Source organism: Sabethes cyaneus, chromosome 2, assembly GCF_943734655.1.
Source record: "Sabethes cyaneus chromosome 2, idSabCyanKW18_F2, whole genome shotgun sequence".
Lineage (NCBI taxonomy): Eukaryota > Metazoa > Arthropoda > Insecta > Diptera > Culicidae > Sabethes > Sabethes cyaneus.
Window position 1 is genome coordinate 58,333,701 of NC_071354.1, and position 22,573 is coordinate 58,356,273.

Sequence of the window (22,573 nt, forward strand, 5' to 3'; positions counted from 1 at the left end):
GGGTAAGGTATCGATACCGAGTGTATCGATTACCAGTATCGCCCATGCCTAATATCAGATCAGATGGAGTTGTTTTGGTTGCCATACTTGGCGTATTTTGATACGCGAACAAGAATCGATTTATAGTCTCAACGATGTTTGACCTATTTGCGTTAGAATCAAGGAAGATCTTCTTCAAAGCAGTTTTTACTGTTTGTTTCTGCATTTTATTAATGGATTTAACTAATCCGAAATACTTTTTAGGCATATTTATCGTGGTTTCAACACTTTAGATGCCACGATGACAAGACGTTACACATAAGTCGCTCTCTTATGACTGGGCTGGATCCACACAATAGACGGTGTACGGTATACTGGCACTGTAAAGCGCGAATATCGCAGTAATCAGACTTTTTGCTATTGTGCCATTATCTATATTTATCACTTATTGTTCCATTTTAGACGTTTAACACTGATTTCCTCGTCGCCAATTTTCTATAGTGGACGGAATGAAAGACTGCACGTACATCTTAACAAATATATATTATTAGCTAGTGATAAAGTGTGACCGTATCAAGGTGGATCTAATAGCGACTGACTCCAAAGACGATTATAGGATTCTTCTACAGCAGTACGGGTCACTCAGAGCATCTGAGTATCTCTATAGCAAAGAGAGAAGTGCAACTTCTAACTAACTGTTATACCTAATCTAATTACAACTATATAACAGTATATTTGGGATCTGTGGTCACCGCCGACAATAATACGAGTAAGGAGATCCAACAACCCATTCAAGCTGGAAATCGAGCCTACTTTTCCCTCCGCAAGACGTTTCGATCTAGGAGCATACGCCGCCACACAAAGCTGACGATGTACAAAACGCTAATAAGACCGGTAGTCCTCTACGGACTTGAGACAGAACTTTACTTACGGAAATATGATAATACCCAGGGTTTTGTTAGTGTGTGCTATGTTCAAAGCGGTAGCGTGTACTCCTTCGTTTCTTAAATAAGCTTTCCTTCCACATTTTTTATTTTTGATCAAATTTTAAACCACCAACCAGATTCTCAACCGGAACCTTTATCAAAAAATGTTTCAAATTTTGCAAAAAATATTGGAACAGATTCGGGCTATATTCTGAACCACATTTTGGACCACATTTTGGATTTGATTTTGGACCAGATATAGGATCACATACTAGACCAAAACCAGATGTTGAACTAAATTCTGAACGTGGACCACATTTTGATACATATTTTTTTATCAGATTTCGGACCAGATGTTGGATGAAATTTTGAAACCAGATTCTAAGACTGGACCAGGTTATTATAAACCAGATTACATTTTTCATCAGATTATTCAGGCCAGATTTTGAGCCACAGCTTTTTCATCAGTTTTTAAACCACCAACCAGATTTTGAATCATGTTTTGAACCAGATTCCGGAATTAGATCATATTGTGGACCTGAAATACATCGTGGACCACAGTTTTACCAACTTTTGTTTCAGATTTGGAACTGATTCGCACTAGATTCTGTACCAAATTTTAAGCGACATTAGATTTTCTGTATTTGTATTCGATTTGGATCAGATTTTGGATCTTATTTTGGGTTAAATTTAAGACCCTGACCTGCAGCAGACTCTGGACCAGATTTTGGACCACATATTTATAAGATTTGGATCAAATTTCGAATATAATGTTGGAATACATCTTTGATCACCAGAAATTAAATAAAAAAGAAAACTATTCCAATTAAATTCTACTATTTATATATTATTCGGGACAGCTACGTATTTCGCATACGACTTGCAGGTTTCATCAGTGTCTGTTTTCGAAGTTTTCGAAGCTTTCATTTAACTTCTGGTTTCATATTCTACTAAGACGCTCGAAATCTTCAATCTTTGATCACATTTTGGACCACATTCTGGATCTGGACCTGATTGGAGACATTATCCCGATTCTGGACCATAGTTGTTATAAGATTTTGATCATATGTGGTATAAGGTTTTGACTTTATGGACCAAGTTCGGATTTTGGCCCTGGATCAGATTCTGGACCACATTTTTTATCATATTGAGGTCCAGACTTTGGACCACATTTTTGATGAGATTTTGGGCCCCATTTTAAATCACATAATCAGATTTTGAATCAAATTCTGGACCTAGACTATATTGTGAACCACATTTTTTAATAAATTTTATTCCAGATTTTCAAACAGACTTGAACTAGGTTGAGGACCACTTTCTTTATCAGATTTTGGACCCAAATTTAAGTGTTTCTTTGAAGATCATTATTTTTTAGAATTATCACTGTCCTGCATGATTCGTACATGTTTGAACGCAAGGTGTTGCGGACTATTTTTGGCGGAGTACAAACAGAAAGCGGAGAGTGGCGGAGCCGCTTGAATCACGAGCCACAGGCACTGCTTGGAGAGATTCCCATCGTACACCTGGTGAAAGTTGGGGGACTACGGTGGGCCGGTTATGTCTCAAGGATGCCGGACGACTGTGCACTGTCCGTTCTCTTCAAGAACCCCACCGGTACCAGGAATAGAGGGGCCTAACGTGCTAGATGATGGCTCGACCAGGTTGAAGCCGAGCTGCCTGTGTCGAGACGCGCAACGAATTGGCGACGAGTAGCCCAGGACCGAGTACAATGGAGAGAAATTCTTGAATTCTTCTGACCAACTGCACGTCACGTCGCAGGCTATGTTATGCCAATAATGTTGCCTAAGGAAGACTTATAAGACTGATAATGCTCCTAGGTTTTTGATTACTGAGTCGTTTGCAAGCGATTCAAGAAAAACCCTATTTGATGCGAAAAAACCAGCACAACGTTCTGTTTTATAGGTAATTTATAGACTAGTATCGGATTTCATGTAATATCTTTACATTAAAGTAATACAAACAAGAGGCCCAAAATAAAAGTAGAATGAAAATACCATTCCGTGCTTTATATGGAAAATCCCACATAACAAAACAATATTTTGACAACCTTATTTCCATATCTAATATTATAATTTGATCTTATTTAGATTAGCTAACGAGATTAAATCCAACGTCAGATTTAGAACAAAATATAATTATAACCACATTCATAGCTGGTGCCATTGGTTTGTCGTGTAAATAAAACGTGTGTAGGCTTGTAAAGATCCGATTTTATGGTCACTATTTATACGAATACTGTAAGGAAAAAAAAGCGAAGGTGGTCTCAATTGATCAATATCTCCAACTGGTTGCGGTTAAGCTCGCTCTTCCGGACGTCTACACTTAATAGTTCGATTTAAATTATAATTTTATAACTTGAGACCATAAAAATTATATATCATACCAACCGAGACCAGCAGTACAAGTCCTTCGGTGGCCTGCAGCTGCAGCTCCAGTCTCGAAACCAACTAATGATTGGTTACGACGTCCAACATAGTAGTTGTTTTTCCGGAGTGCATTTGCTGCAATGCAATGTAATGGTTTGGTTTGATAAGACCGCACGATACGGAATAATCGACTGGCAACGTTACAGCTTACAGGTAGGTACGTATGCGGTTACGAAATGTTAATATACGATGGAAATAGAAAACGCACCACTGCCGTCCGGTACCGGACTTTACCAATCGGTTTGGCTGATGTCAAGAAAAGGTGAAGCTTCGATCGATTTAGTGCATGCACTGAGACAGCTTTCCGTTTTAATCCTTGCATTTGCGCTACGCTAACGGCTAACAAGTTGGTATGTAGTTGGGTTTACATTACATGCATGAAAACGGAAATGTACAAAATTTACGTAATATAAATAATTCAACGATGAAGATTGCAGCAAATCAATGCAATGAATATGCTGTAAATTGCCAGTTTAGCTTGGACTAAACTCAGAATCAGAAGTCAAGGCAGAGGTCAAACATTTTTTGTAACCTCCCGTGAGGATTTTTTTTCCCGGCACCTTTTACGAATTTAATCTTATAATGCTCACCTTACCTAGCAGGTGTACAAAATAATCCAATCCACATCACACATCACATTGTTCGCTACCTATGGCTATGGTACCACACCGCCAGATAGCGGTTCAAAAACGGAACATTCGTGCCTTTGCTTGGTGTCCCACCTAGGTGCTTCCATATTTGTTCATGGTCATTGATTCTGTCATTAATATCTTAATAGCATTAATTATTCACTTGCTCCAAGTATTACTGTAAGGCACCGACAACTGTTTCCTGTCGAGGTACACTAACTCGTCGGTTCGTTCGGTTGGCCGTCGTATGTTTATTTTTTTACACTTGAAAAATCAGCTTTACAGCAAATCGGCACATGAGAAATGCAACCGGACCCCGGCCGAACACCCAACATCACCCCCACACCATTACGGTAAGTCCATTTGCTTCGATTTCGCGAGGCTTCACGTAATAAGTGAATGACACTTGACTGACGACAAGAGCGAAAAAAAAATGATTCAATAGTTGGTAATTTGTACCATAAATGACAACAAATCAGACCTATACTGAACGACTTTCCATCCGGTAGGTAATTGCAGCGTTGAAATGTAGCATTTCTAGTATCCGTAGCGTAACAAATTAGCAGAGTTGTTTGTGTTTCTTGTCCAAGAAAATAGAAGTCCCACCGTTAATGTTGTACATGTCGTGCATAAATTTTAAAACATAACCCTTATTTTGAAAGAGTTAATCCGTTGAATAATGATAATGAGTAGCACTTCACAGTATCCACAAACTCGCTACTGGGACGTCAGTTTCGCTAGCAATTCCGCCTCTAATCAGAAGAGGAGGCAGCCGGTTTGGACTCTGTTTGCCATCAACTACAAACGAGAGTGTTGCAAATAATTGCCAATGGGTTGAAGTAACTCCTACGCGTTGTATTAAAACTCTCGTAAAGATTGAAGAGGCAAGTACCACCGCCACCGCCGGTAGGTAGGTAGTAGTGTACTTGGCTTGGCTGGCTTGGCTACTACCGCATATCAGCTGCTGCAGCACACTGACTGAAACGATTCATGCCGGTCTAATTGAAATTCCGCGCACACACTCCTCTCGGTTACGTAACAGTTTTGGATTGGCGAACGGGATTTACCTTCATCGCTGATAGCCATTCACCCAACTATCAACCGGGAAACTGCCCACCACCACGGTTGTCTGTGTGTTAATCGGGAAAAGTGATTACGGTTACCACTTTCAGTTACGGTTACCACCGTTCAGTTTCCATCGTTCAAGATGTTCGGGCCAGCCAATTTCACTTTCATGTGGATGTACCTACCTATTTCTATGTACAGTTCTTTGCTGATTAGCTCGGTGGACAAGACCCGGTGGTATTTTCCCGCTGGAAGGCGGTTTTCATACGAAGTTACAGTGTAAGGGTTTTTTTTGCTTGTGCAGGCCATAGTATGGATTATGGAAAGGGCATACATAGCTACAACCAACAATCTCGCAATATCGGTTGATGCGCAGCAGGTGTTAATTGCTGCAATCATGCTCCATGAAAGGGAAAGCTGTGAGTTGAGATAATAACGACTATTTGTCATTACAATCGACTACGTAATAGGTTATTTGTTCCATACTATTACAGCAGAGTTATTTCGAGTATTCGACCTGTAGATTTGTTACGAACACGATAATCTCAAAAATATCGCGCATTTACGACATTGCAGTTCTATAGCGCCACAAATACAAAAGATAAAACTATACTTTCTTCAACAATATTGTAGATAATGCTTAACTCTACAATTGCTCTATACGCCACTTTCTCAAGTTCTGTATCGCTGAAGCTCTTCAGCCAAAAGTGCACATACTGAGCAAAATCAGCAAAAGAAACCTTTTATACAATATACTGTAATAATCAGTTAAACGATGAAACCTTTGTTAACGCTGCAGTATACTTCTTCTCGGACAAACTGATCCATCAATTTAGATCATTTGTCCCTTTAACTCTTTGTCTTTCGACTGAAGCTGTTTTTGTCGAACGGTCGTCTGCGGTGCGGTTTCCTGAGAAAGCGGGACGTTTTTGTCAGTAATAATATTACTTTTAACTGTTTCAGTTAATCCGACGTTAGTTGAATGTGCCATCTATCATATTGAAAAATGTGCTATACCCTAGAAATATCCGTTTCTCGGACAAAATCTTGTCGGATATTCTTGTCACACTGAGAAAGTTGAAGTTGAGGTAATAAAATGTGCGAACGCCCTATGTGCTTCGCTAAAAATAATTTTTAATTAGTCACTGTTGCAGTCGATATTCACAATGCGTTGGAAAAAATGTCGATTATGCTTTCCGTTTTTAATGAAGGCGATTAAGAAAAAAGTAGCAAATTAGGAAAATAAGGAAAGGAAATGCGTCCCTTTGTGTGGGCTTTAAACTGCTTGAAATAACGAATGGTAGAGGCCAAAGCATGTATCTCAAAGGATTGATTTGAAATGATTTTCTTTCCATGCAGATAACTTAGTACAATTTAGTTCGCACTGCATTAGGTCTATGCTAAAAGGTGCTCAAATAGATGCCATGTATACAGATATAACAGTGAATCACCATGCTTCATGAACCCTTTGGGTGTACCACAAGAAAGTAATCTGGGACCATTGATATTTTAATTATTTTTCAACGTCTTTTACAGTTATCAGGCCGATTTTTACCTTATGCTGACGATCTAAAGCTTCACTTTGTTGATCGTTTTTTTTGCCTCCCTAGTCCGACACCAGCGATTTCGTACTTCTACTACATTTTCTAGGAAAAAAGCAGCAAAAATTTTCTTGTCCTAACAGATTATGGATCATTTATTTCAGTTGATAGTAGTCCAAATTGATGTCTTAGGATAGGGATAGAGAATGAGAACCCTATTTCACGCTTAGGCGTTACCGGTTTATTCTTCCGGTGTTGTGACGAACTGGGACAGTTTACTCTGCAGAATTTCTGTAAAATAGCGCAGTATCCGGAAGCAGTTCCGTCAAAGCGAGAATTACCGCTTTAAGCACCGCCCACCTTTTGCTGTATACTGAAGAATGCATTTAACAACAATGAGGCCGTTTGCCATGGCCAGTTTATAAAAGTGGTACTGACTCGAGGTGCCTAATGAAGCCTCTTGTCCAAAGGGCAATTTATAACTTGTTCCACTGCCTGGTTCTAGTAATGAGATTGGTGATGCAAAAGTAGTAAGGAAAAAACACACACACATACACACTTGTTTCGTGCTGAACTCTGTTTAACCGATCATGAAGTCTCTTGCCGGGGCTGGCAATAAGAATGGCACTGGATCGAGGCGCGCAATCCTGACTAGATTATTTCAAAAGCAGTAAAAACACAACATAATAGGTAGCTACGCTTAACAAGTTATCGTTGTGACTCCTACCTTTTGTCCAATGCTGGAAGGTGCGTGGGTCGAACCAAGCTGTAACTGAGATTATAACCGGATTTGAACCCACAACACCTGCCAGGGCGTGTGGCTCGCTGGTACCCGTCTACCTTTGAACCTTAGAGGCGCTGAACAAAAAGAGACTGCGCAACCTCCCTTATTAATGTAGCGAAGTATCTGGTTGGGTTATGTTTATTGTTTAGATACAAACTGTGCCTCTTCCTCTGCCTACTGTAGAAACTATCGACCGAGAAGTTTTAATCTAACTTGTTTTTACTTTTAGGACGACGACACTATGCAGGCTCTTGCGACTTACAAGGTACTGCGAGTGAACGCTGTTCGTCTGTCAGCGTATTAGCCACGATTCTCAGCGCATATAGTTTAAGCACTTTTAGGTTATTCAACTAGATTTTTTGAGAATTACCGTCAAATGGGGTAACTTGCAACAGTTTTCAGCTATAAGTGCAGGTAAAAACTTATTTGCAGCACATTTAATTACCCCGAAGTTATTGAGTCAAGGATAGAATAATTTCACATATTGAGAAAAATTGTTGCTGGTAACGGGGTACTCCTTCAACCATAGATTCCAGAATTCGTCTACTAGATGCTGTGCTAACTCCCAACTTCTGAGAGTCGTTCGATAGTCCGTGGGGCAGACGGGAAGCTGATTGACTCCCGATGAACTCCCCAAAAGAAAACAATTTGGAGTTAACGGCTCCTGGTCTGCCGATTCCAACGAAATGTATGTTAACGGTCTGGTATTGATTATCGACAATCACAGTCTCCAACTTCTCATTGTCTGGTTTACGTGGTGTGTCGACAATCGCCCCAACCGCTGCTTTAAAGGAGCGCACCATCCGCTCCCATACTCTGCCCACATGAGGAGCCCTGCGTGGATTGAACGTTCAGCGAGTTTTGGTGTTGGTAAAACGTATGCGAGGGGTTTGTATCGGTCCATAATCAGCTTTTGTAACAAATTGTTGGCACCATGGAAGTTCGTTCCATTATCGCTGCAAAACAAAAATTCAGCCGGTGAACCTCTCCGAGAAACGAAACGTCGAACTGCTAGCACACAGGACTGGGTGGACATGCTGTGCGATACCTCTATATGGACACCCAAGCAGCACATTTTTTGTACTTTTAGTTACAGGAACTTATTTATGACTAAAATTAGTCATATATCGAGTGTCACAACTATTCTGTAACAACTGCGCTAGTAGGGCAGCGCGAATGCTAAGGCATGTAAAGAATGCAATTCATCGCTTCACAATGCTGCCTATCATTTTCACCAAAACCAGCCCAAAGTCGTCGAGTCTCACAAAAGCAGAGGGTCACACGAAAGGTGTAACGCGAACCACAGGTAAGGGAGCTATCGGTGGCTGCCTTGTCGTGTACGAAAGATCTTGGCAAGGCCGCCACCAATGACCTTTCGTACTCTTTGTGCGCACTCTTTCGCAACCCTTGTGATTAACGTTCGCATTCTCAGAATATGAAATTTCTACCTCATTTCGTTTAAGATCGTTTCTCTTTTGGCGTGTGAAAATCGCCTGTGGAACTTGTCTGCCAACAAAAAGGTGATCGCTGTGGTAAAATCGTTCGATGCTTAACCCAATCCAAAATCCAATGCTCCATAAGCGGCCAGAGTTTAAAGATATGACTGGTTCTCGATACAGTAGAAAGTTGTAACGGCGATGTTCCATCGATCCCCCTAAACTACTCTATAGTATTTCTTCAGGATATTACTTCTGCTGCGCCTGCTTCCATAGCCTAATTTCGGCCTTAACCAGTTCTTCCTGCTTCAGGATTCCAAGCTCCAACTGCCCGCTTTAATGCCTTTGTCTAGTATTATGAATGAATCGATGAACGAGTGCCACCGTTTACTTCAGCTTTGACCAGCGACTAAACCTTGTTGCATCTATTACTGACTAGATCTTCATGTGTAGAGTAGGGCGGGGCATAAGTGCGATGTTTGAAGTTGTCATCAATTTTCGCGTGATATAAAGAAGAAGAACAACAAAATATATTTTATAGTGATGCAGCTACTCAATGTCTTTACATTCAACTATAAATCATCTGGAATAATAGTGTTATTGAAAATAAATTCTTCATTCTTCTGAACAAGTGCCGATTCGCACTTTTACCCCACTAGCGGGGTAAAAGTTCGATTACCGCGGGGCAAAAGTGCGAAGCTCGAATCCATGAAATTAGCACAGCAGCAGCTAACAAAACCATATTATCGTCAATCTGCGGTATGTTTCGGTAAGGAATATTCTCAATTTGCACCTTTTCTATTTTGCGCTGGTGTATTGCAGCGTCCGTTAGATCGAAACTTTTCCAAACGTTTGTTTTTTGTTTCATCAGCGGAAAAACATTGTTTTCCTTCGACCAACATCTGTAGAGCACAGTTTTCTGGAGATCTTCCATTTCTAGTATCTGTAATATAGTGCCAAAAGATGTATATAAGCTATACATTTTTGCCCCGTCCGTGAACCGCACTTTTACTCCGCTAGGCGCTTGACGGGGTTTGATTAAATTATGGAAAAGCAACATAAATTTTGTAAATTCTTCTCACCGCAATTTCAAGAGAGATATCTGAGTGATGTAAAACGCTGCTACAATTTGTGAATAAGTAATATCCTCCTGTTGATATCGTATTTGCCGTACAACGAAATATTACATCAAAACCGTTCTAAAATAACTTTTACCCATAACTCAGCAATTATGATTCGTAAACAACAAATGTTTATGATGGATTTAAGCTGTCAAAGTACTCACCCATCCATGCCAATGTAGTCAATTTACTCGGAATCCGCACTGATAAATCATTGAATCGCACTTTTACCCGCATCGTACTTTTACCCCTCCTTACTCTATATTTACTCTGTGAATTTCTTCCTCCACTGAATACGGCACCGCCCGCAGTGGCGGCCAAAAGCTGTGAACAGAAATTTAGGGCCGCGAAACCAAGGATTATTTACGGTGTAGTTCGGCTCCTTTCCCCACTTTGTTGCCAGGCCCGCCACATTCAGCGCACTTTCAACTTTCCTCCATTCTAGCATAAGCGTCGTAGATAGAATCTCCGCTACGCGAAATCCTACAAGCTGAACATACTTCCGATGGTCTGACCGAAGCCATGCCAAAACTATCTCGGAACAGAACCCGAAAAAAAGGAACACCCGTAGTCTGCTGGCCAGTACGGGGGCTTGTCGCCGTCACAGGTTGCATTTATAATGTATATAATCCATACTAATAACGCAGAGGTCCGCTTATAAAAGTGCATATCTACTAATTCTCTTCAATCATTTTTTTCCCAATGTTACAACAATTTAATCAAAATTTAACTTTTGTTTGAAAACGTAGTCGACAGATGGCAACATTTTGCGGATTTTCGCGCAGTGAGCATGAAATCACGCAATAAAAGGCTGAAAAGCAGAAGGTTGTAAGAGTCGAAAGATGTCGGCAGCTACTCTAGCGGCTCATTGAAATTCTGTTTTCAGACGAAAAAATATTCCTGCTACAGGATCACCACAACCAACAAAATCACAAACTGACTGTTCGAAGGTTCCAGAATGTTTCCAGAGAGATGGTATGGGAATGTTTTTCCAAAAATTTTAAGGTTCCATTGCTGTTCACTAAACTTGGTATTAAAATCAACACTAAATATTACATCGATAATCTTTTGAAGAACCATTGGGAATCAAATGGTCGTCAAAAATCAATCAATCAATAAGAATGCACCAAACTGCTTCCAACAAGATTCTGCACCGTCTCACCAGGCGAAAGCTACACAGGCTTAGCGTGTGGAAAATTTTCCGGATTCTTGCTCTCGACTTCTAACTAGGCAGCACCAAACAATTGACTGTAGATACTTTCAAGCAACGTTTGGAGAAGATTTAGAATGACATACCTCAGAATATCCTGTGTGCCAACTGTAACGCTTTTCAATGACAATTGCGATAATTTTTGTGTAAATTTTGTGTTATTACTTCTCACCCAGTCTATCACTATTGTCACCAGTCCTACTCCGAAAATCAGCCTACAATAAAAGAACATTTGAAAGCCGAACTATTGCTATAAGTTCCTACCAAACAGCACCAAACTAGTGCCAAACTAGTAGGTATCTTTATCGACTATGAACTTCACAGCAATCTCATACCAACCAACTTGTTCTTTACCGCCCGTTATGTGGTAGACGTGCAGCAATCATCATCGTACACTAGTTACGACACTAATAATGGCAACCAAAAAAAAAACAGACCAGCGCTCATTTCAGCCCAATAAAACCCATCCGCATCCGCCGCCCCGAGCATCCGAGTGTGACGGCTCGACACCACCGTTTGAACCGCGCCTGACCCCAGTGGGTGCTGGAACCCTCGTGTTGAACGAACCGGCCGCAGATTGTGATCGAAATACTCTGATATCGAAGGCCGGACACCGTGGGCATTAGTGTCGAGCAACATGATTCGGGCCATGTTCTGTCCACAAACTACCGGCTCTACTACTGCTAGTATGCCACTTGGTCGTACAATATTGTCTGCATGTTTCTAGACTGACACAGAAATATAAAACCATTCATTTTGTGAACCAAAACCCCGCCGCCGAACGTTTCCACCGCCGTCTCCGCAGGGAACGCTGGAGTTTTATTTATTCTTATTGAACTGCGAAATCACTGACTACAGCACATTCCTGGGACAGGTTTCTGCGACTAATTTATCGCTTATTTATAGCCGCAAGTGCATTCGCTCGCTTGAAAAGTGCCAAGAATGCGCACCTATATTAAGGGAGGAGGATTTAATGCTTCTTCTCCTTCGTTGGCAAGCGACCGCGAGCAAAGTTCGATTGTAGTGTTCATTGCTGGCTGGTCAGACAACCAGAGAGAGAGACAGAGAGACAGACAGAGAGAAAAGGTAATCAGAGTTACACAGTTCAAGGTGGTACAGATCTGGTGCTAACTGTTACTACAGAAGTAGACTCTACGGTTTATTGTTTTCAGAGACCTAATGACGGTTGCATACCAATCATGCCAGGTTGTACGATTGTGAAAAAATGCGAAAGAAATTGTTGATTTTTTGTGCAAAGTTCATGATAGATAAGTGCCATAGCTAGCAGCAATGCACAGCTAATTAGTTGTAACATTTTCCATATACAATACCATATGTGTTCTACTTGAGGATTATTTTTTGATTTTAATCTACAGTGTGACACATATGTATTCGAACAAAAACAAAGTCATATATTTTTGTAAATAAATGCTGAAACTTCCATCGGAATATCATCCCATATCTTGTTGATAACTAACTTAAATTTATTCAAATTATGATATTTATAATCCTTGAGCTTCTTCTGCATGTACCTCATTCACAGCAATGCAATGGGTTCAAATCAGGAGAACTTGGAGGTCATTCCGTTTTCAACATGAAATCCGTCGGATTGGCTTTGCACCACGTCTTCACAAGATTTGTGGTGTGGCTGGATTTCTATCCGGTAATCTTCTTCACCATACATTCCCCGAACGTAAGCTATCAAATTTTGTTCTAAGACAATTTCCAGATAGTATATTGCATTAACTTTGACACCCTTGTCAATAAATAGAACAGGAAATTTCCCTTTCTTTGAAATGCCTCCCCATACCATGACCGTTGATGAATTTTGGTATCGAGGTACATTCCGTTTGGGCTTTGGGACGTCACTGATCGAAACCGACCACAACCGATCATTTTGAGCATGAAGCGGTGTTTGAAGAACAAACAACTTCTCATCAGAATATATCACTTCTGAAACACCGTGCCGACAGAGCCTTTTTTACCTTTTTTGAATGCTTTCATATCCAGATCCATTTTCAAAATTCGACGAAGAGTTTTCCTTTTGAAATTCAGCTGAACTGCCATTTTCCGTGAGGACCGGTCGCAACTGCGACGAATTCATTCTCGAACAACCTTTTTGACCTCTGCAGTTCTAACGCTTCGTTTTCTATCGGTTTACTTACGGTTTTCAACAGATGCCGCCTTGACAACTCTTTTTAGTGTATAGTACACAAATCCTCTTTTCATGCCGTGATATTTGAGGTCACGAAAAATAGTGCCGCATGTAGCACCGTTGAACAATTTATTTATTATCAACGACCGTAACTTAAACTCTGGTACGTGCACGTCCAACGAGACACAATACGAAAATGAAACTACATCAAGTAAGACTTTAGTTATGATGCCACACACACATGATCTTAGTTTGATTGTATTAACTGTATATGCCGCTGCAAGCATAAAATGATTTTTGTTCGAATACATATGTGTCACACTGTAATTCTAATGGTTGTGATTCGATTTTGCCTTATCACGATTACACAACACAAGTGTTACCGAGGTGAAATAAAAATCCTAAAGGCAATTTTTGATAACGAATTCCACATATTTATACTATACTATCGATATTTAAAAGTGTTCCGATTTTGTTAAAAAATTTTGGACTGATTTCTGTTTAGAGCATTTTATACCTGATATTTTGCTATTGTGGGGCTTCTTTATGAGTGAAGAGGTCCTAAAAAACGCTATTTTTACCAACGCGTCTTGCCTTAAAAAACTTAACTTTTGTACTTATTACCCGTTTTTGTTGATTTTAGTGTTAAATGAAAGATTTTTGCATGGTTGCAAAACATTGAAAAGTCATTTTTCGTGTTTTTATGACGTGTAGTCAACATGAAAGATGAAATTTTTAATGATCATCATCGGAGATTTCAGCGTTCAGGTCCGTTCAGGAATACCTACAACACTGACAAACGAAAGCGACCTAAGGCTTATCGATTTTGCCGCTTCCAAAATCAACATGGCCATGTGCCTTCTTGCAGCATAAATTCTTACAAAAATGCACCTGGAGATCACTAAACTAGACGGTAGCTTAGATCGACCTCGTTTTGATTGACTGCCGCCACTTTTCAGGCAACATTGACGTCCGGTTCTGTCGAAGCGTTAACATTGACTCGCGGACTACTACCTGGTGATGGTTAAGATGCATCCGAAAGTCTTCATTGTGAATAATAGCCGGTAATAATAATATTCGTCGCATCCTCGACTAAGTCTGGCGAAGCCCGATATAGCACTGAACGATTAGATACCAGTCTATCTTCTCGACGGTAGAAACAAAGAGTAGTCATACAAAAATAAAACCATCGCATAGGAGTGTGTGGTGCGTATACGGAATGATAGAATTGGGAGAATAAAATTTAAATAGTTTAGTAAGTAAAACATTCGAGTACCAACCGGAAGAGTGAGTGTGCGAGCCCCACTTGCCAATTGATAACCCAATATTTGCATCAGACATTTCCTCCCTTCCTGTTCCTTCTAGAATAGCCTGATGTAGCCTATGATTTTACGTTGGAAGCCAAGCCAAGCTGGACTGTAAGAACTATCGTGCGATCACCATTCTTAAGACCGCTGCAAAGTGATTTCGTTTTCCGCCGACTATCACCGGTTGTGAATGGATTTGTGGAAAATTATTAGGCCGGCTTCGTTGAATGACGCACAATGACTTTAAAGCTGTATATAATACTATTAATCGAAAAGGCTATGGAAAACCATGGATGAGAATAGCTCGAGAAGCTAATCAGATTGATTAAGGCTACGATTCGATTGGATTATCGGGTGCTTTTGAATGCCACAGGGTACTTCGTCGAAGTAATGGTCTCTCATGCCTGCTGTTGAACTTAGTACTATACAAGGCGTTCTGAACCGAGCGGATGTTAACCACCAGCGTGCCCAAGTATAAATAAAAGATGGGGATTTAAAACTAGAATTTAAATTGGAATTCAAATCAAACTAGAAATTAGACTTGAAATCAGAATTTAAAATTAACTTTTCTCAAACTGAACTTAAAATTTGAATTCACTTAGACCTGTAATTGACACATTGACACGAAATTAAGCACAAAGTTTTTCTTGAAAAAAAAAATGACATTTTTAGTCGTACTCTTTCGCTCGGTTTAGCTCTTTTCTGCTCCGTTTTTCCTTTTCTGTACAGGTTTTTTTTTGGTTTTCGCTTTCCTGTTTTCCTTCCGTTTTGACTCTTTTTCTATCGTTTTTCTTTTTTCTCTTGCGTGTTTCGCGTTTAATTATTTTATGTCTCATCTTTTCTAATTTTCAATCCTGCTTTTTTTTCTTATTTTTAGTCGTTTTTTGTTATTTTCTTTCCCGCTTTTTGTCATTTATATTCCCTTTTTCTTCTTTTTATTGCCGGTTTTCGTCCTCTTCTAAATCCTATTTCCTTTTCATCTTGTTTTTCACTTTCATTTGTTCCGATTTTCCTCTCTCAGATGCCCTGTTTGTCGTTCTTTTCTATCAGTTTTATTCTATTCTTGGCTCCCTTTTCCTTTTCCTTTTTATCTCTCGTTTTTCGTCTTTTTCTCTCATATGTTACCTTTTTCTCGTTCTCCTCGTTTGCTCAATCTCGCTATTCTTCTTTCCCCTTTTGGCTTCATTTGTTTGTTGTTCTGTTTTCTGTTTCTTGTCTCGTTTTCCCTCTTTTTCTCTTCCGTATCCCCACTTTCATATTAAGTTTTTTTTTTGTTTTTCTGCCTCGTCTTCCCTCCATTTGTCTCGATCTCCCTTCCTTTTCTCTCCACTTTCGTTTTTTTCTGCTCGCTGTTTCCTCTTTTATAGTCTGTTCCTGTCTCGCTTCGTTTTTTTTCTTTTTCCGGTTCCGGTTTGCATCTTTTTTCCAGTTTAACTCCTACTTTATTTTATTCGTTTTTATCTGTTGTATTCTGTCTGCGGACTATTTTTGGCGGAGTACAAATGGAAAGCGGAGAGTGGCGGAGGTGTATGAATCACGAGCCACAGGCACTGCTTGGAGAGATTCCCATCGTACGAAAGTTGGGAGACTACGGTGGGCCGGACACGTCGCAATGATGCCGGACTACTGTGCAGTAAAATCCGTTCTCTTCAAGAGCCCCACCGGCACCAGAAATAGATGGGCCCAACGTGCTAGATGGCTCGACCAGGTTGAAGCCGATTTGCGTGTGTCGAGACGCGCAACAAATTGGCGACGAGTAGCCCAGGACCGAATTAAATAGAGAGGAATTCTTGATACGGCAAGAGCCACCTCGGCTCTCGGCTGCTAAATGTATGTAAATGTCTGTCTTATTATGTCCTCCTTTTCTGTCACATTCTGATTTTTGTTTTATGTTTTAACCCTTTTGTCCTCCATTTTCTTTTTTTTTATTCTGTTTTCTCCTGCTCCTGCATTTTTACCTTTTCTTTTCCTCTTTTGCTTTCTAGTTTTTTCTCCTTTTCTGTCCATTTTGCCCCCATTGTTTTACCCCCCATTGTTCCTTCTTTTCTCTCTTTCCAGTTTCCATTCTTTTTCACTATTTCCCTCTTTTTATCATTCTCGTCTTGTTATCTCTTTTCAGAACTTGTTTTACCTTTTTCATTCTATCACGTTTCATCTTTTGTTTTTCTGTTTTCAAGCATCTCTCTCTCTCTCTTTCGTGTTTTTCGTTTTTTGCTATCCCGTTTGTCCAATTTTTCGCACATTTTTCTTTGCTCACTTTTCCGTTTTTTTCTCTTCATTTTCTGGAGAGCAGCACTAACAATTTTATTAGGCAAATATTCAGCAAAATCGAGCTTTTCAGCTATAACTCAGGAACAACAAAAAATAATATCATGGTTTTTTTTTAATAAAGTGATTAGAAATTGACAAACAAGAAAAAAAAAAATCTCAACCAGCAGACCTTGTGCTTCTCATATGTGTTGCATTGGAGAAATAAACTGGCTGCAACACTAGAAAGTACAACGAAGTTTAAGGAGTCTTCGATTACACTATGTCAGTAGCGTCATCTGCCGTTAGCAATAGGTGAGTCACTCTGTCTATCATTTTAAATTGTAAAAGCATTTCCTCGTCGACCTTCTTTCACCGGTGCACACCTTTGCGAGACCTCAGAGTTTCCAGACAGCAGTGAACTGCTGTAGAAGGATAGTTTTATTTTTATGGCTTCCTATAATATTTCATGTTACGATATAAATGGTTTATACCACGGGACTGGCAACCCTATCCCTACTCAATGTGTTTGACAGTAGCCAACATCTACTGCCGGCGCGGGTATTATTTGCAAAAATCCGGTTAAGATTTGCAAATACTACCCATCTGCCAGCATACCGGCTTTGCAGAGTGAAACAAACAGCACGTATAGCGGTGTCATGCTGTTTCATTTACGCAAATGGTTAGATGTTGACTGCAAAAACATGACTGCCTAGCAGGACCGTGGTTTATACCTATAAATGTAGCATGGTAATTATGTAATGTTGTATGAAAAGATATGGGTTTTTCACATTTGTATATGAGAATGGTGCCAATTTTGTAAATAAAGGCTTTCCTTATCGTTTTCTCCTTAAGACAGTAATGTCCGATAAGGTTAAAGATATAAATACGTAAAAAATTTTACGATGTAGTAACGTTTTCGCAGAAATTTCTACAAATCCCATGGTAATAGCAACATTATTACCACATAATGTTAGTAATCACAGATTGCGGACAGCGCACGGCCCATCATGCGCGAGCAACCGATGTTGATTGGTTTCGAAAATGACGTAACAGTACCGAACATAAATTATCTGCTGCCACATACAGATCACCGGTTGAAGAAAGGGGTTCGGCCTCATTATGCTGCATTTGGAGCGGCCTCTGGCCTCCCTTCACTTACCATTTTTGCTTTCCTTCACCGTGGCAGTCAACGCCGCCGTTGCAATCGTGGGCGGTTCTTCGTCCAGTACCATGGCTGGAACGGCGGTAACCACTTTGTAGCCTGGTAGTGGACCTAGCATTGGAAAAAGAAGAAAAAAAAAACAAAAAAAAAAAATGTCAAAAGACAAGTAATCATGGTTTGCATTAGGAAATATTTAGTCGGATTGCTTATGTAAACAGTTAAACAGGTTTTATTGTTTACACGCAGGTTTCTATTTCCTGAACTCAATGACCGAAAAAAACAATTCCATAGCATTTAATATCCATTTTAGTAGCATGCAGCCTCTGAAGTGGAATTTAAATATTGCAAGTTTACATCGACGTCAGACATATTAGTGTGATTGACAAACATAGTTCTTCAATCCGCATGGTACAACTTTTTTTTCGGAGAAATAGTTTTTCCACGTTATTCATCAGACTCGAGTGATTTGATGCAATTCATACTGCAAGCAACGGGAGTAAAATAAAAGTGAACAGAAAAAATGCTTTTGACCAACACACACTGTTTCCGCAGCTGTCGTAAAAATAAAAACGGGGGAAAAAATAAACGATTGATGGAAACTGTCCGAGTCCATCAATAACGTGCTCCATTCAAGTCCAAGTTCATTTCCCCCGGACTGCGGTTACCGATGGCGGCATGGCGGCAGGATACATTGCATTCAATGTAGTGGATCTAGTTTTTTCGCTTCGCTGCGTTAGCATAATAATCGAAAACTGACTGCAAAGTGAAATGCTAGATTGCTTGTACATATATAGGTTGTCAAATAAAAAACTGCAAGTGAAAGGGTCCGTTTAAATTGAATGGGATATTTTTGCTATAATTTAAATCGCTCGTGTTAACCGCCAGTGACAGAAAAAGCGGTCTACTATTATTATCGTCGCTTTGTTACAAACAAATTGGATTTGCAATAGTTGTGATGGAATGTTTTCTATTTTTCCAACAAATGCCAAAGGAATTTAAATTATCTTTATGAGTCTGAAAAAGTAATTATGTAGCAAAATTTCGTAGAAAATAGGAATTCAGCGGCAATACCCTCCATAATAAATTAATAATTATTGTACAAAAAGCGGTTCAATCATTCTGTTAATTGAGTTCTCTTATATTCAATTATTTCCTTTTATTATCAGTTCGATAAATTTCCGCCATTGAACCAGCGGCTCTTGGAAATTTATTGTGAACGTCGATATAAAACCGTCTCATTCTGATGCCCGTATCAATTAAAACCTCGCTAATGCAAGCATTAATCCAGCAACACACTCAATTAGCTATACCGCCGGTCCGAAATTAGCTTATAAATCAATCGAATAAATACCGCCCCGTGCAGTGGAAAATGGGTAGAAAACTTGACCACGAGTATCGCTGATTTATAGGTACACCAAACAGATGTCCCGGCGCGGCGTTCCGGTGGACGCGGACGCAAAGCCGAGAGCGGAAGGCTCCGGAAAGTGGCTCATAAATTGTTCCGATTTTTGCACGTGCCAAAGTCTACGGTGCCACATTCGGATTACTGCTGATGCTGCTGGTGCTAGCAAGGCCCCACTTCTGCAGCTTAGTTCTCGTCGACTGAGAACCAGCGGGCGCGCAGCCCCGCGACACCGACCGGGTCAATTCAGTCCAATCAGTGCTGGGCTGAGGTTTGTGCGCTAAGTGCTAATAAATTTTCATTTTTCCCGCTTCTTGCGCTCCGGAGTGAGGCGGTTCATCTTTCGCTGATTCGAACTGCGCTCTCCTACGGTGTTTTCTGTTATTTTCGCGTGCAACTGTGTACATTACATATAGCAGAAAGTGACCAAGCCGGAATGCAAGCAACTTTGTAGCTACATTGTACTTGTCTAGTGCGTACTAGAGTTTATGCGCATGCCATACTAGCTCAGAGAACATGAACATGAGTGCTTCCATATCTTCGAACGGTGCTTAAAATGTATATTGAAATGGAAATTTTCAATCTATACCTATTTCTGATTGACTAGATATTGATTCATAATCCACAAAACTCGTGTACAAATAATTTTTGTACTAGAATAAAATGTGATGATCTACACTACAAGAGAAAATCTGTAGTCAAACTATTGTGAGCGCAATTCTGGTAAGCCCCATGCTAAACACCAAGTAGAGGCTAATGATTTAATATCAATAATTTTATTAAAATTATATCATTAGCCTCTACTTGGTGTTTCGTACCACAATTGCGCTCATAATGCACAGTGGTCCAGCAGCGAAAATTAAGTGGAAAGTTTTTTGTGGTTCAAAATAGCTCCCCACAATGTTCAGCAAAGTTGTACAACTCTAAAAGACAATTAATGCGAAATCAACAGCTAAGTTCCAGTTTGGCTTGTAAACACATAACACATAATAACTTTTTATAAGAAAGAGCTAGAAGGATAATTTCTTCGTCAAAGTTGTAGCTAAAAATTATATGAGTAACTTTGCCAAAGACATAGTAGGCATATTTTTAGGCGTTTCTAACTTGCAGGGTGTTTTATAAAAAGACCTCTCAAAAATCACTTTTTCGCTGATTACTTCAAATGCAATGGTTTTATTGTATCATAATGTCTTACAAAGTTGGTTATCTTATCAAAAGACATATTTTTGTAGAACATTGTATGTTGAAAACTCATACGTATAACGAGTTCTAACGTTTTTCCTGTGTTTTTTTAGTCTTTTTTGGAATAGAATATCTCAAAAAGGGGCAAACGAAAAAAACCAAACTTGGCCGTTTCTGAAAGCTTGGAGTTTTATCTCAAACATATGTGAAAATAAAAAACTGGTTTTTCCTCTAACTCGAGTAATTTCAGTTTAATTATTTCATGTTTGACCATTTTCTACTATGCAGTATTTTCCAATATCTTCTTGAAGACGATTAAGGTCAACATGTCAATAGTAAAAAAGAAATTTGTCGTACCATGACACAATTTCTTCTGATTGTCACGTTAAATAGTCTTCGAACTCCGGATAAGTTAAGAGATCTAGTTTTTCGACCTTGTGCTAGTTTTCGAACCACTGCTGAAATATTCATCAAATAAGTTTTTATAACGGTAGTTTTTACAATTGTTTATTGTCAAGATATATAGACTTCGCCCGTCATCCAATCCATGCATATAAATATAAATTATAATACCAAATACAAAATAATATAAAATGCAGTGTGCAGTGTGTACATGTAATTGATCTTTCAGAAATAGTCAGAAAGTTTTTTCTTAATAGTATCAGTCGACATGTTCAAGCTTAGTATGTTTCTAAAATTGTTCATTAGCTGCATACAGCGGCAGACTGGTTCATTGCGCGCGTAGTTAGTTCGACGGTGGTTTAGAGTGAAGGGCCTTGGTCTCCACAGAACTACTGTACTCTGGTTAGCAGTTATCCTGGATTTCAAATAATCACTGTCGTATCGTCCTCTCTACAAATGGAGCTCAGCACCAGCTGTTTTTGATAAATATCTATCTTACAATTTTCATTATTTTACAAATAGTCATGGAAATCTTCACTTGGATATATGCACATGAAATTAAATTTTATATTGATATTTCTGATTCTAGTCTAAAGTAATTTTTTAATTACTTTAGTGTCAGAAAGCTGAGAAGTCTTCAAAATTGATGTCTTATACGTATTCAGGAACAGGAACATGACTATGATCGTAGTAAAAAAGGGGAAACGCTTTCAAGTAAATCCTATTAGAGTCCTGGAGTTTTTTGTCAAAAGATTTGAGGGTACCGTTACTGTTATTTTAAATTAATATCTAAAATGTTCGTGAAAGTAATTCGGTAGTTTAGGAGATTATTTCCCATTCAATTCCATATTAGCTATATCGCCAACCGTTAATAAAATGCTAGTACACGGCGCAGATATTATTCAGGCCACGGCACAACCCATAGGGTTATTAAGCGAAGAGGTACAGGAAACGCGAAATAAATGTATTTGTAAGTTCAGGGAATTTCACACCAGAAAATTTAACCGGATTGCCAATTTGGAGGATGTGTTCAAACGCCTCCTGCTGTCGTCCGATCCAGTCATTGCAATACAAAATCGTTCGTATTGTACACGTACTCTGGAGCTTCCACCAAGCGCAAACCAATTATTAATATAATAAATTATTATATTGCTAACAATAATAAAATATTTCGAAAACAAAACATTTATTGAATCTCTCAAATAAATGACTACCCTTTATGTTTTCCAAATCAACGAAATACTGATATAAGGTGGTTGAACCCTGTAAAACACCCTGTAAGTTAGAAACGCCTAAAAATACGCCTACTATGTCTTTGGCAAAGTTACTTATATAATTTTTAGCTACAACTTTTTCGAAGAAATTATCCTTCTATCTCTTTCTTATAAAAAGTTATTATTGATTATGTGTTTACAAGCCAAACTGGAACTCAATCATTGATTTCACATTAATTGTCTTTTAGAGTTGTACAACTTTGCTGAACATTTTGGGGAGCTATTATAAATCGCTTAGCCGCAAACGTAAGTTTCCACTTAACTTTCGTTTCTGGACCACTGTGCAATGGTTTGACTACAG

The 22,573-nt window shown here is 39.3% G+C and overlaps 1 protein-coding gene across 1 annotated transcript in view; it reads right to left on the reverse strand.

The window, feature by feature from the left end:
* LOC128735465 (uncharacterized) overlaps positions 1–22,573 on the reverse strand; it is a 111,078-nt gene that overhangs the window by 77,704 nt on the left and 10,801 nt on the right. Inside the window, exon 2 of the mRNA XM_053829948.1 lies at positions 18,010–18,123. Coding sequence (XP_053685923.1) covers positions 18,010–18,123 — 114 coding nt within the window. The remainder of the gene's footprint in view (positions 1–18,009; positions 18,124–22,573) is intronic.